This window comes from Aquarana catesbeiana, linkage group LG06 (assembly GCF_042186555.1).
Source record: "Aquarana catesbeiana isolate 2022-GZ linkage group LG06, ASM4218655v1, whole genome shotgun sequence".
NCBI lineage: Eukaryota > Metazoa > Chordata > Amphibia > Anura > Ranidae > Aquarana > Aquarana catesbeiana.
This window is the reverse complement of record NC_133329.1, coordinates 40,784,107-40,799,336: the sequence shown is the minus strand read 5'-3', so window position 1 is coordinate 40,799,336 and position 15,230 is coordinate 40,784,107. Positions and strand designations below refer to the sequence as shown.

The 15,230-nt window shown below is 44.4% G+C and overlaps 1 protein-coding gene across 1 annotated transcript in view; it reads left to right on the top strand.

Moving 5' to 3' along the window:
- The window catches only part of LOC141148351 (F-box only protein 6-like), a 50,216-nt gene extending 36,207 nt beyond the window's left edge, over positions 1–14,009 (top strand). The window contains exons 5-8 of the mRNA XM_073635742.1: positions 1,047–1,173; positions 7,614–7,709; positions 13,136–13,268; positions 13,719–14,009. Coding sequence (XP_073491843.1) covers positions 1,047–1,173; positions 7,614–7,709; positions 13,136–13,268; positions 13,719–13,853 — 491 coding nt within the window. The 3' untranslated portion in view covers positions 13,854–14,009. The remainder of the gene's footprint in view (positions 1–1,046; positions 1,174–7,613; positions 7,710–13,135; positions 13,269–13,718) is intronic.
- The last annotated feature ends 1,221 nt before the right edge of the window (positions 14,010–15,230 follow it).

Below are 15,230 nucleotides of genomic sequence, written 5' to 3'. Positions count from 1 at the left end.
GTATCCTCTCATTCACAAGCAGTTCATTCTCATGTCTGGGTTGTCTCGGGCTTCAGGCTCTATCCAATCTTTCACGGGACGTTTAGTTGGGTTCTGGGTAGCTTCGCAGGTTCTATAGGGGGTTCCGTCTCATCACCAAGTCAGAAGTTGGGGGGGTTTCTCCTGTCATAGCGGATACTTATCGGATATATACTGTTGCCATCCGGGCGCACGCTACTCCACTTGATGGATTGTTACCTTCCATTCTTCACCTAAGTTTGTGTCTTTTTGCCCTCTTTCAGGCATACTGACCAGCCAGGACAAGGCACACCTCAGGCCTTGGTGCTTAGGAGTATCACTTTCTCACTCGAAGACTCTGACTACAAGTGTAAGGCTGGCCGGAGGCCTGCCTGTATTTGTGGGAGGAGTCCGAGGGCTATTTAAACCTCCTCCTCTGTCAAGGCTAGGTGTCGTCGGCATTTCTGTGTTCCCACTCACCCGTTTTCCCCAGTCTTCATACATACTTATAGTACTTTTTCTTATTCTTACATTCAGGGTATGCCCTCTTTCAGGCATACTGACCAGCCAGGCCAATGCACACCTCAGGCCTTGGTGCTTAGGAGTATCACTTTCTCACTCGAAGACTCTGACTACAATTCCATTTACTTGGAGGGGAGACAGAGATTGACTTTTTTCACTGTCCAGTCACAGGCTGGGGATAGGTCCAGGATGACTTGGGCTCAGAGGAAGTGGGAGGAATGATGATGGCCATCAGACTGGAGACAGCAGAAAGGCATGGAGGGGGAAATATCTGTATTGATGCTGAATATTACAGCCAACACTGGTTTTATTTATATATTTTATTGGACTAGTCAAAATGAGGTTTATGGCTAGAGATCTGCTTTAATAATGCCACAGATGTGGAAGTTATTAAAGCGGACTTCACAATGTGTACCTACAATCAATTTTATATTATAACATTTATTCTGACAGCCTTGGCAGAAACATGACTTTAATTTTGCTTCATGACTTCAATGTGTTTTCCGATTCTGTGTTCCCCGCTGTAGAGGATTTTAAATACTGGACCATAGATGAAAATGGTGGTAGTGAATGGAAGATTGAAGATTTGCCTGGAGATTCGGGAGAATGTTTTCCAAATCCATCTCTCATAAAATACTTTGTAACCTCTAACCAGTAAGGCCAATTTCCTTCATTAATGTCATTAACACATAAATGCTGTAAACTGTTTTTAAGATTTTCATTTTATACTTCTAATGGCACATGGGATGGTTGAACTCTGGGGAAAAAAATCTATTGAATACATCTCTGCGCTTGGCACCTAATGGCCAGTTTGAGTTGGTAACTGTGTCTACTACACTAAAATTCCAACCAGTGTCAGCCCTGCCCAGTTATCCTTTGCTGGAACACATAAAGCCTCCCCCTCCTCATTTCCATTACATAAGGAGGAGCTGACTCAGGGGTCTCCAAACTTTGGCCCTCCAGTTGTTCAGGATCTACAATTCCCATCATGCCTAGTCATGTCTGTGAATGTCAGAGTTTTACAATTCCTCATGGGACGTGTCATTCCGCAACAGCTGGAGGGCCGTAGTTTGGAGATCCCTGAGCTGACTGTTTTACTTGCTAAATTATAAACAATACCAGCATTCTCTTCCGAACGGCCCCAAAAGAAACATAAACCTATTCTCAGTCTCCTGGGAGTAACAATAAAGATACACTATAGTACCATAAGTATTGGGACGCCTGCCTTTACATGCACATTAACTTTACTGGCATCCCAGTCTTAGTCCATAGGGTTCCATTTTGAGTTGGCCCACCCTTTACAGCTATAACAGCTTCAACTCTTCTGGGAAGGCTGTCCACAAGATTTAGGAGTGTGTCTATGGGAATGTTTGACCATTCTTCCAGAAGCGCATTTGTGAGGTCAGGCACTGCTGTTGGCCAAGAAGGCCTGGCTCACAGTCTCTGCTCTAATTCATCCCAAAGGTGTTCGGGTTGAGGTCAGGACTCTGTGCAGGCCAGTCAAGTTCCTCCACCCCAAACGTACTTACCCGTGTCTTTATGGACCTTACTTTGTGCACTGGTGCGCAGTCATGTTGGAACAGGAAGGGGCCATCCCCAAACTTTTCCCACAAAGTTGGGAGAATGAAATTGTCCAAAATGTCTTGGTATGCTGACGCCTTAAGAGTTCCCTTCACAGGAACTAAGGGGCCAAGCCCAACCCCTGAAATACAACCCCACAACATAATCCCCCCTCCACCAAATGATTTGGACCAGTGCACAAAGCAAGGTCCATAAAGACATAGATGAGTGAATTTGGGGTGGAGGAACGTGACTGGCCTGCACAGTGCTGTATTCAACCCGATAGAAAACATAGTTATATAGTTACCGTATATACTTGAGTATAAGTCGAATTTTTCAGCACATTTTTTTGTTCTGAAAGTGCCCCCTCGACTTATACTCGAGTCAAGCACTTTTCTGCAGCAAAAAATTTCATTTTCCGAACCGAATTTGGGGCCTCGTATCTCAGGGCCACTTGGTGCTAGAAACCCCAAATTTGGTATGCAAACCCAATGGACCTGGTAGCAAAACATATCCAAAGCTGAAGTTCCTAGCACTAAGTGCCCCCGAGATACGGGGCCCCCAAAATCGGTTCGGAAAATGTCATTCTCTGCTGCAGAAAAGTGCTTGACATTTTCTGAACCGAATTTGGGGCCCCATATCTCAGGGCCACTTGGTGCTAGGAACCCCAAATTTGGTGTACAAACCCAGTGGAACTGGTACCATAACATATCCAAAGCTGAAGTTCCTAGCACTAAGTGGCCCTGAGATACGGGGCCCCAAAACTGGTTCGGAAAATGTCATTCTCTGCTGCAGAAAAGTGCTTGACATTTTCTGAACTGATTTTTGGGGCCCTGTATCTCGGGGCCACTTGGTGCTAAAAAACCCCAGCTTTGGAAATTTTATGGTACTAGTTCCACTGGGTTTGCACACCAAATTTGGGGTTCTTAGCACTAAATGGCCCCGAGATACGGGGCCCCAAATTCGGTCAACTGTGTCTATCTGCAGCAATATCATTTCGGGACCCTTTGGGTTCAGAGACCCCAAATTTTGGCTGCAGCTAGGGGGCATCTAGGAACCCTTAACTACCGAGTTTGAAGTTCAGGGGACCCATGGCTGCAAATGGGCACAGTGATGCTGCAAATGGGCTATGTTGACCCTCTTTTCCACTTAAAGTAGCTGTGCATTTCTCACCCTCATCTTATACTCGGGTCAACAAGTTTTTCCCATTTTTTTTGTGGTAAATTAGGGCCTCGACTTATACTCAGAACGACTTATACTCGAGTTTATACGGTAGGTTGAATAAAGAGACAAGTCCATCTGGTTCACCCAATAAAAGAAAAAAAAAACCAACCATACAATCCTATACCCACAGTTAATACAGAGGAAGGCAACCCCCCCCTCCCCCCAGCAAAACATGATCCAACTTTCTACAGCAGGGGAAAAAAAATTATTTTCCTGGATCAACTTTACCTATAAATGTTAGTACCCAGTTATATTCTTTGTAACCTTTAAACGATGATAGTGTTCCTTCATTTTTATATTTTTAAAAGCTCTTTTTTATTATGTATAGCTTTTTTAACTTCGGCCGTGAGCCACATAGGTTTTATCTTTAGCCTTTTAAATGTATTGCCCCTGGGAATGTACTTTGCAGTGAGTTCCCATACAGTCTTTTTGAAGATTTCCCATTTCTGTTCTGTGTTCATCGATGCCAATATTCCCTCCCAGTCTACAGTAAGTCTTGGAGAGCAGCCCTGATCCTTGGAAAATTTGCTCCCTTAAAGTTAAGTGTTTTTATATTTCCCATATGTGTTTGTTGCTTACAGCTAACATTAAATTAAATCATGTTATGGTCACTGCTACCAAGATGTTTTTTTATATGAATATTGGTAATAAGCCTGACCTCACAAATGCGCTTCTGGAAGAATGGTCAAACATTCCCATAGACACACCTTGTGGACAGCCTTTCCAGAAGCTGTTATAGCTGCAAAGGGTGGGCCAACCCAATATTGAACCCTACAAACTAAGACTGAGCCATAACTCCTGGTTCTTTTTTTTCTACAGGCGGCCAGCTTTTTCATGAAACCTGTCTGAGTGACTCATGAGCCGCTGGAACGGTTTCCGAATCGGCGGAAGGGGTCATCAACCCCCCCACCCTTCCGCCACTCGCTAGTGTTTCTCGGGCTTACCATTTTCACCAGTTTGCCCGACATAAGATCCGGCAGTGTGACCAGCTGCTCCAATAGATGATCAAAGAGTTAACACTCCTTGATCGTCTCTATGGCTTTGGAGGACCGGAGAGACGCCATGATGTATTTTGCAGTCCAGGCTGGAAGAATATATATATATGTATTCCTTGTAATAGGAATACATATATATATATATATATATATATATATATATATTTTATTCCTATTACAAGGAATTTTATTCCTTGTAATAGGAATAAAAGTGATATAAATGGACAGTGTAAAAATAAAAAGTAAAATAACTAATAAAAAATAAATAAAATTAAACCGTTCTCATCCCATCATACTTGCGTGCAGAAGCTAATGCATACTTAAGTTGCGCATGCATATGTAAATGGTATGCGAACCACACATGTGAGGTATCACCACGAACAATAGAGTGGGAGCAATTATTCTCCTCTGTAAATGCGCAATTTTAAAGCGTGAAATGTTAGGTATCCATTTACTCTGTGTAACATCTTTCACATTATACAAAAAAATTGGGGTAACTATTGTGTTTTTTTTTTTTATTCAATAAAGTGTATTCTTTCCAAAACAAATTGTGTTTGCAAAACCGCTGCGCAAATACTGTGTGACATAAAATTGAAACAATCACCATTTTATTCCCTGGGGTCTCTGCTAAAAAAAAAATGATAATGTTTGGGGATTATAAATCATTTTCTAGCAAAAAATACTGATTTAAACTTGTAAACAAATAGTGCCAGAAACAGCCTGGTCAACAAGAGGTTAAATAGGTGGTCTGCTGCCAGGGATGGACTGGGACAAAAATTTGGTCCTGGACTTCATCCAGACCGGCCCACTTTAATTTTGCAAACATGCACAAAAACAGTATATAAACTATACGTAATTGCGCAAAAAAAATGTCAAAATATTCTATTGTAAGTATAAATGGCTTTTTATATGAAAATGTGTTAACTGAAAACATGCTCTAACTCCTCACTCACCTCTTTTATTATTTCACTTATCCTCCTCTGTATTTTTCTCCTCCTTCTCACATCACTGCGTGAAATGGGAGGGCTAATGTCATGCATGAACATTGCTACAGCCTAATTGGCTGTAATTTCAGAAACCGGCATTGATGCACATATTACATTGTAATATAAAATGAAATTGTTCAACTCACCATAATGCAGAATCAGTGGGAGCCCTGAGCCTGTCACTTGAGCCTTACACTTGCCACCGTCGCCTGCCACCAGATGGAGCCTTACACTTGCCACCGTCGCCTGCCACCAGATGGAGCCTTACACTTGCCACCGTCGCCTCCCACCAGATGGAGCCTTAACCTTGCTACCGTTGCCTGCCACCAGATGGAGCCTTACACTTGCCACCGTCGCCTGCCACCAGATGGAGCCTTACACTTGCCACCGTCGCCTGCCACCAGATGGAGCCTTACACTTGCCACCGTCGCCTGCCACCAGATGGAGCCTTACACTTGCCACCGTCGCCTGCCACCAGATGGAGCCTTAACCTTGCTACCGTCGCCTGCCACCAGATGGAGCCTTACACTTGCCACCATCGCCTGCCACCAGATGGAGTCTTACACTTGCCACCGTCGCCTGCCACCAGATGCCGCATGTGAATTGCTACGTTGCCTCCACCAGATGCTGCATGTCACTTGCCACGTCGCCTCCACCAGATGCAGATTGTCATTGCCATGTCGCCTGCCACCAGATACGGATTGTCACTTGCCATGTCACCTGCCACCAGATGCAGCTTGTCACCTGCCAAGTCACTTTTCACCAGATGTAGCGCTAGTACAGGACTTAATGTGCACCTCCAACCCAGCTCTGTCCCCCCAAATACTCAGTACATCCAGCAGATCACCCCATGGCCACTCACCTGCAACTGTGGTCAATGGTGCCTGCAGTATCTCCCCCTGCACCTCTGGCTGTCAGCTAAGAGTTGAGTGGGGTGGGGGGGCAGATGGCAGCTCTGTGGTGCCCACGGGATTTCCCAGTATTCATTAGGCAACCCATCACCGGCCAACCACCGGACTGTGTTCAGTGGAGAGGGGAGGGGCCTCCGACCCAGACAGCGAACCGGCATCTCTCTTCAGTGTACAAGTAGACAATTTGCTTGTACACTGATGCCGGTTAGCTGTCCGGGTCGGAGGCCCCTCCCCTCTCCACTGAACACAGGGGAAAGAGACCTGCTAGCCGGAAGGAGATCTCACGGCCATGTTTTTATAGCCAGAAGCTGCCGCGGCCAGTGACACTGCCAAAAAAAGTCACTGAAACGGGCCATCGGCCCACTGGGAAACTCCCGGTAGTCCCGATGGCCAGTACATGCCTGTCTGCTGCCCCCTCACCAGTATTTTGCATGAGAATCCGACCGGGAAACTATAATGACAAAAAAATAGTATCCCAACATTTACAGTATATTAGGGAGGGAATCCCTGCTGTCCTGGACAACTCTTAGAAACAGAGTTAATGGTAAATTCCCCAAAATAGGAAAGCGGAGGGGACATCTTCCAATGGGGACACTAGTTCCAGTGACAACCAGAAATTCAATCACTTCAGACAGATTTCTTTCTTACTTCCTGTTTTACAACCACTAACTCTTAACTCTTGGAATTGAAGGGAAATCTCCCAATTTGGCTCACTCTATACAAAAAACGGTTTTGCCTTTAGTCCACCTTTCTGACCATGTTTTATGTTCACCCAAAATTTAGGATGTACTATAAATCAGTCACATTCTGAAGCTGCAATCGTGGGTTATTTCTGCCCATAGCATCCTTTATTTTTAGATAAATTGCATGGATCACCCACACAGCTACCTTATCCACTCAGATAAGGCACACAAACGTGAATGGAGGACCACCAGTTTTATCTGCTGCCATGAAAATGGACTTGGAGTTCCTAATGGAGCACATGTCCACCATTTACTTCTCCAGACCCGTAAATGAAGGTACATAATTCCTGGGGGAGTAGTGTGCATGAGAACCTGAGGCTGGGAAATAATCTGCAGAGACCTAAGCATGGCACCCACGATCCACTGATTGCAGTTGCAATGCTTTGCTTATGCAACAAATAATGCACTTTTTTTTTTCTTTTAATTAGGGTCCATTTTATTTTTTTACAAAAGGTGGGGGTATGCATTTTTGGTCTACTGGACAGCACAAGTCCAAGTTGTCATTTTTTTAAAAGTCTACAACTAGGACATTTCCCTGATGGATTTGGAGGAGCACAACCAGGTGTGAAAAGGATACATTTTTGGTAGAAGGTTTTGCAATGTATATAGATCATGTTGTATATGATTTTCTTAAGGTCCTAAATAAAGAATAAAAAAATCTTTTGATCTTTGCAGAACCTGCAAGAAGTCCCAGATTATTGACCTAAAGAAAGAGGGGTTCAGTGCTGAGATTATGGACGAAGCTCAACCGGCCATTATCATCACAGACTGGTAAGTGTAATTTATAAGCTGATTGGTGGAGGGAGAGTTGTAGGATGAATCTTGTATCTCTGTGCAGAGCAAATGGGAATTGTGACTTAGCTGCTTCATAGATACTGTGGAGGAGATGGAGCATTCAGAATCGGGTGCAGCTGTGCATGGTAGCCAATCAGCTTCTAACTTCAGCTTCTTCAATTAAGCTTTGATAATAAGCTTAATTATTCGTTCACATTGGAGCCTATTGCCTACTTCGAGGGAGATTTCAATAGACATCTGTGCATGCCCCCCGCACAGATGTCTTTCAAATCGCCCCCAAACTCACAATGAAATGCTTCTGTGCACTGGTCCAAATCATTTGGAGGAGGGGGGATTATGGTGTGGGGTTGTTTTCAGGGGTTGGGCTTGGCCTTCCCTAGTGGTCTCTGCTCTAATTCATCCCAAAGGTAGTCTATCGGGTTGAGGTCAGGACTCTGTGCAGGGCAGTGAAGTTCTTCCACCCCAAACTTGGTCATCCACAATATGTTGCCAAAAGTATTGGGCCACCCCTCCAAATCATTTGGTGGAGGGGGGATTATGATGTGGGGTTGTTTTTCAGGGGTTGGGCTTGGCCCCTTAGTTCCAGTGAAGGGAACTCTTAAAGTGGATGTAAACCCACTCTCATCCTTTCTAAACTACTGCCATAGTGGTTATCTATTTTTATTTATTTTATTTATTTCAGGTACTTATATAGCGCCGTCAATTTACGCAGCGCTTTTACATATACATTATACATTCACATCAGTCCCTACACCCTCAAGGAGCTTACAATCTAAGGTCCCTAACTCACATTCATACATACTAGGGACAATTTAGACAGGATCCAATTAACCTACCAGCATGTCTTTGGAGTGTGGGAGGAAACCGGAGTACCCGGAGGAAACCCACACAGACACAGGGAGAACATGCAAACTCCAGGCAGGTAGTGTCATGGTCGGGATTCGAACCAGCGACCCTTTCTTACTGCTAGGCGAGAGTGCTACCCACTACACCACTGTGCCACCCCAGATAAGGATATACATGCCTCCTGCATGTATCCTTACCTGTCGAATGTCTCCCCTCTGTCTGTTATGAGACCCGAAAAACTGCAGATTCTGTGGGTGGGTCTGTTGTCTGGAGCTCGGTGGGTGGAGTCGTGATGTCAGTAGACTCCCTGCCCACCTCTACACTCCCCTTGTCAACATACATTTTCTCCTGTGTATTTCTTACACTGAACTTCTGCTATGATCTCTAACATCCAGTCAAAACCCAGAAAAGTCACCACATGACTTCAGCATGCCCAATCATGCTGAGGTGTGGAACAGCCAATCCTGGGAGAGCTAGAAAAGAAAGGAGGAGGGGATCTGAAGTACACAGAATGCCTCTCTCTGGCTTGTTCATGAGATATGTAAATCACCTGTCACTCACAGCGAGGATAAAAGACACACCCGCCGCTCCAGGTGAGACCAGGAAGCCTAATGATCCAGTAGGTGCTCGCCTCCACACACAATGAATTTAGAAGAAATGACCGCACACCACTGTAGATCAAAATCCTTTTTATTTGTACATCCCAAAAACGACAGGAATCAGAATGCTGGGTATGTGCATGAGATATGTAAATCACCTGTCACTCACAGCCTTAACAGAAGAATTGAAGCTGTTATGGGCCAACTCAATATTGAACCCTACAGACTAATGCCCCGTAAACACGGTCGGACTTTGTTCGGACATTCCGACAACAAAATCCTAGGATTTTTTCCGACGGATGTTGGCTCAAACTTGCCTTGCATACACACGGTCACACAAAGTTGTCGGAAAATCCGATCGTTCTGAACGCGGTGACGTAAAACACGTACGTCGGGACTATAAACGGGGCAGTGGCCAATAGCTTTCATCTCTTTATTTATTCTGAACATGCGTGGCACTTTGTCCGTGGATTTGTGTACACACGATCGGAATTTCCGACAACGGATTTTGTTGTCGGAAAATTTTATATCCTGCTCTCAAACTTTGTGTGTCGGAAAATCCGATGGAAAATGTGTGATGGAGCCCACACACGGTTGGAATTTCCGACAACAAGGTCCTATCACATATTTTCCATCGGAAAATCCGACCATGTGTACGGGGCATTAGACTGGGATGCAATTAAAGTTCATGAGTGTGAAAAGGCGGGTGTCCCAATATTTTTGGTAATATAGCGTATATATGGGCACTAACTCCACCAATTACAGCACTACAGGAAGGCTTTATTTAAAAGGACCCTAAGACACAATGAAATTATTCCCACACAATATTTTGAGACAGAGCAGTGGCAGCTGGTGCTAAAAAATGTTGAGGGGGCACAAACAAACTGAAAAATACTGAACTCCCCCCCATCAAATGCAGCCACTGTGCTCATCAATTGCAGCCATTATGCCCATCAAACGCAGCCACTGTGCCCATCATATGCAACCACTTGTGCCCATCATAGGCAGCCACTTGTGCCCATCAAATGCAACCACTTGTGCCCATCAAATGCAACCACTTATGCCCGTCATATGCAGCCACTTGTGCCCATCATATGCAGCCTCTTGTGCCCATCAAATGTAGCCACTTGCTGCCATCAACCCATCAAATACAGCCACTTGTGCCCGTCAAATGCAGCCACTTGTGCCCATCATATGCAGCCACTTGTGCCCATCATATGCAGCCACTTGTGCCCATCAAATGCAGCCACTTGTGCCCATCAAATGCAGCCACTTGTGCCCATCAAATGCAGCCACTTGTGCCCGTCAAATGCAGCCACTTGTGCCTGTCAAATGCAGCCACTTGTGCCCATCATATGCAGCCACTTGTGCCCATCAAATGTAGCCACTTGTGCCCATCAAATGCAGCCACTTGTGCTCATCAAATGCAGCCACTTGTGCCCATCATATGCAGCCACTTGTGCCCATCAAATGTAGCCACTTGTGCCCATCAAACGCAGCCGCTGTGCCCATCTAATGCAGCCACTTGTGCCCATCATATGCAGCCACTGTGCCCATCATATGCAGCCACTTGTGCACATCATATGCAGCCAGTGTGCACTTCAAATGCAGCCACTTTTTCCCTATCATATGCAGCCACTTGTGCCCATCAAATGCCAAGTATATGCAGCCACTTGTGCTCATCATATGCAGCCACTGTGACTACCGACCCCCCCCCCCCCCACACACACTCGCGGGGCTCATGGCTCTGGCAGCACTACCTGTGCGTGGCTCTGACAGCACCCCCACCCCCACGCGCAGCTCTGGCAGCTCCTCTTTATAAGCGCCAGGCATCCAATAGGGTGGCCTGGCGCTTTGGCCAATCAGGAAATAGGTCTGATGTCCTGCCTCCTGATTGGCGGGGAGGAAGGTTAGTGTGAAAATAGCGAAAAGTAATTTGCTATCGTCACACAATTGGATGGGATCAGGGCGCACTCTCTGCGCCCTGAGCCCACCCTATTTTGAAGCCTATTAGAGCCTCTGGCTCTAATTGGGTGCTTCAAAAAGTACCACCCCCTCCCACCCCTGCCATAGGAATCCATGGTGCATGGATGGGGGGGCGGCTTCCATGCACCCACAGTGCAGGGGCCACCACTGAGACAGAGTCACCTCGTAACAGACTGGCTGACTTTACCTTCTTACAAGTGGCCTAAAGTAACTCCGGAAGTTGCTACATACATCAATATTAATGGCCGTGGTTTTTGAATGGGATGTCCATCAAACTTGTATAGGTGTATTGGTCAGAAGTTCACAAACTTTTGGCCATATGGTGCATAGAGTTTGCATGATCTCCCTGTGCCTGCGTGGGTTTCCTCCGGGTACTCTGGTTTCCTCCCACACTCCAAAGACATGCTGGTCTAAATTAGCCCTAGTATATGAATGTGAGTTAGGGACCTTAGATTGTAAGCTCCTTGAGGGTAGGGACTGATGTGAATGTACAATGTACAGGGGGTCCCCGGGTTACAAACAAGATAGGGACTTTAGGTTTGTTCTTAAGTTGAATCTGTTTGTAAGTCGAAACAGGTACATTTTTTTAAGTGTAGCTCCAGTCAAAAAAACAATTTTTAAGTTTTGTAGATAGCATAGGGAAGGGTTATCACCCCTGTAACATTTGTTTTGCTGTCTGTGTCCCTGTTCAGAAGATTTCACCTCACTTTCTGTCCCAATGACAATTGGATTTTGAAAATTTGGGGTTATTAGGGAAATAAGTATTGGTGATAAAGCATCAGTGGAGACACCTTTTTCCCATATTAACTCTTACAGGAGTGAATTTCCCTTCCTAGGGGTAGATTTCCTCTCACTTCCTGTTGTCTCCCTCTGTTTGTAAGTAGGAGTCGTTTGTAAGTCGGATGTTTGTAAGTAGGGGACCCCCTGTATATGTAAAGCGCTGCGTAAATTGACGGCGCTATATAAGTACCTTAAATAATAACAATAATTTACAACTGAAATGAACCCCTTCACACCGACCGTACGCATATGTGGCCAAAATGGACTGGGCTATTTTTCTGTGGGGCAGAATATTTGTGTATCTCCCTTTGCGTGTGGTACTCTCCCAGCACACAGACCAGGGTCTCGGCGGGAGCCCCGGGCCCCATACTAACAATTGGGACCCGGATCTCCCGATTCCGGGCCACCTGATCGCTGTGATGGATTCTCATTGGCTATCACAGTGATCAGTCACTGTGAAGCCTGCCCCCGTGTTTTCTTCCTCTGTGAATGCAGGAGAGAGATACTTATTATCTCTCTCTCTCCCCTTGCAGAGAAAAAAAAAGTGTGTGTAAAAATAATAATAATAATAAAAAATAAAATACAAAAGTCCAAAAAAATACCTAGATCAAGGTTTGATCTAGGTCAGTGCCAGGGTTAGTATTTGGGTCAAGGTCAGGGTCAGTTTTTTTTTTTTTTTTTTACATTAGTATCAGTGTCAGTTAGTGCCAGTGTGTTTTAGGTAAGATTAAAAAAAAAAAAAAAAAAAAGGCAAAATGCGCACTGGGCTGTACTACGGCTACAAACGAAAACTAACTAACCCATATGTGGCATCGCAATTTGGGTTGTTATTCGGTAGTAGCAAGAATTATACAGCAAAATAAAAAAAAAAAAATTTTTTTACTATTTTTGGGCCAGTTTTCCCTTGAAAAAAAATTAAGAGATATCCATTATCATGTACCACCAAATGAAAGCCCAATTTGTCCTGAAAAAATGTAGTATAATCCACCTGGATGTACAAAGTAGATGTGATGATATGTACAATTTTACTAACACATATCGAAGTTGCAAAATTGTGCTTAGGCATTTAGATTTGTTTTACCCTTAGGCGCGAAAGGGCTAAAAGTTTGAACAAAAATAGTACCTAAGCTGTAGTCTCCTTATATAACTGAAAGTTGTGGTAACGCCCTATGAAACTTTCTTCCCCCTCAGGTATGCGTCTAGGACAGACTGTAGCTGCCAGTATGAGTTGTTGGTCCGACTGCTTTCTGCAGACAAGAAAACCTTACAGGAGTTTTGCCCACAGCCTGTGAACCTACCGGACGGTGATGGCCAATGGCATTATGTAATGTTCCAATTGCAATTCCTTACAGATCCTTCCATAATGTTGCTTTACGTAAAGAGTTGCCGATGACATTTGACACATCAATATGTGTAAAATCTCATGTTTGAACAGAAATTCTGATATTTTGACACCACTCGTAGCAACCCTTTCCTCCATTGCAGCTCTCAGTCTCTTTGGTGTCAACACTTTTGGAAGGTTTGGATGGCTGTGTCCCCCCCCAAGCACCATGGTACTATCCTCTGACCCCTGACATTTACTGACGGGGCTGATTTTTAACTTGGCAACTCTGACATAGAATGTTCTAGATGAGCTGCAATCTTCCACACACAAAGTCCTCACAACTTTATATAATTTCCTATTAATTGTTCTACAATCTACATGAAATTGTATGTGTAGCAACCCTTAATTAAATTTTATGTTAAGACTTCTCTACTTTCTCTTCCCCTTTAGGTAACACACACATTCAGTAACTATGGACCAGGAGTGCGCTATATCTATTTTCAGCATGGCGGGAGGGACACTAAAAACTGGGCCGGCTGGTATGGTCCACGAGTCACCAACAGCAGCGTGTCTGTAGACATTTAGGGTCCAACTGCGTGAATGTGACCTTGTGTCAAATAGCACTGCTAACCTGTAAATTTTAGTTTGTAGTTGTCTCTAAATTGTAATTCAAAGCAACGGAAATATGAAAAATTACTATGTCATTGTTCTGGAACCAGTGCCAATAAAGCATGACTCTCATCCTCAGACTTTTATTTTTTCTACAAATAAATCTTAGGGGCAATATATTTGGCTTGTGCAACAACTATTTTAGATAAGTATTTGCTAGACATATCTCCCCATTGGTACCTTTCTTTCTTAAGCCGATAGAAGAGCGCTCTGTTTTCTTGTTCAATAAGATCTTTTAATTCCTCTTTCTTTATGATCATTTCCATTTCTGTACCCTGGTCCCCTGTATTTTTAAAGCTCTGTTCAAGGTCGTGAATTTCTTTATATAACACTTCACCTTTCCGCCTGCTCTCTTTTTTTTTTTTGCTGCCCCTATTGTAATCAGGATCCCCCTGATATAGGCCTTATGGGCCTCCCACACTGTGGCTTCAGAGGTAGTATCTGAACTGTTTGTTAAAAAATACCAATCTAGCTCTTTTTTTAGCCTATCCACGACCTCCGCATCCTGTATCAGATCTTTGTTCAATCTCCATATATTAGTCCTATTGTGTGCACCCTCTATCTTTAGTTTTATTGATACTGGGGCGTGGTCCGAGAAAGTCCCGGTTTCTATGTTTGACCCGGTTACCATGTCCAGCATCCTATGTTCTACTAGGAATAGGTCAATTCTCGAGGACGTCCCGTGCACGGCGGAATGGAAAGTATAGTCACGTATTTTAGCGTGTTGAATTCTCCACACATCCATCAGTTGATATTGATGGAGTTTCTTTTTCAGTGACTCCCCCCGGACCATCCCTGGCCGCCGTGCTCGTGACGTACAGTCTAATTCAGTGTTCATACAGATATTGAAGTCCCCAGCCATGATTGCCCACCCCCTCTTAAACTCCATAAACTTCTCCACCACCCTCAACAGAAATTTTGCTGAGTGCCTATTAGGTCCGTAGATATTTGCTATGGAGTACTCTACATCATTTATTCTACCCCTTAAAAGCAAATAGCGCCCTTCCGGGTCCACCATTCTCTCTTCCGGTGTAAACCGCACTCCTCTAGCAAATCCTATGGCGACACCCTTGGCTCGCTTAGTTGGAGAGTCCCCATAGTACCACAATGGGTAGTCTCGTGACCAGATTTTAAGGTTTGAGTCCTGAGAGATGTGTGTCTCCTGTAAAAGAACAACATAAGCCTTGAGGTACCTTAACTCGCTTAAAATGTTGGCCCTTTTGGTTGAAGTGTTAAGCCCTCTTACATTGTAGGATACTATATTTAGTATGGTCATCGTCTGTCCTGACCCTC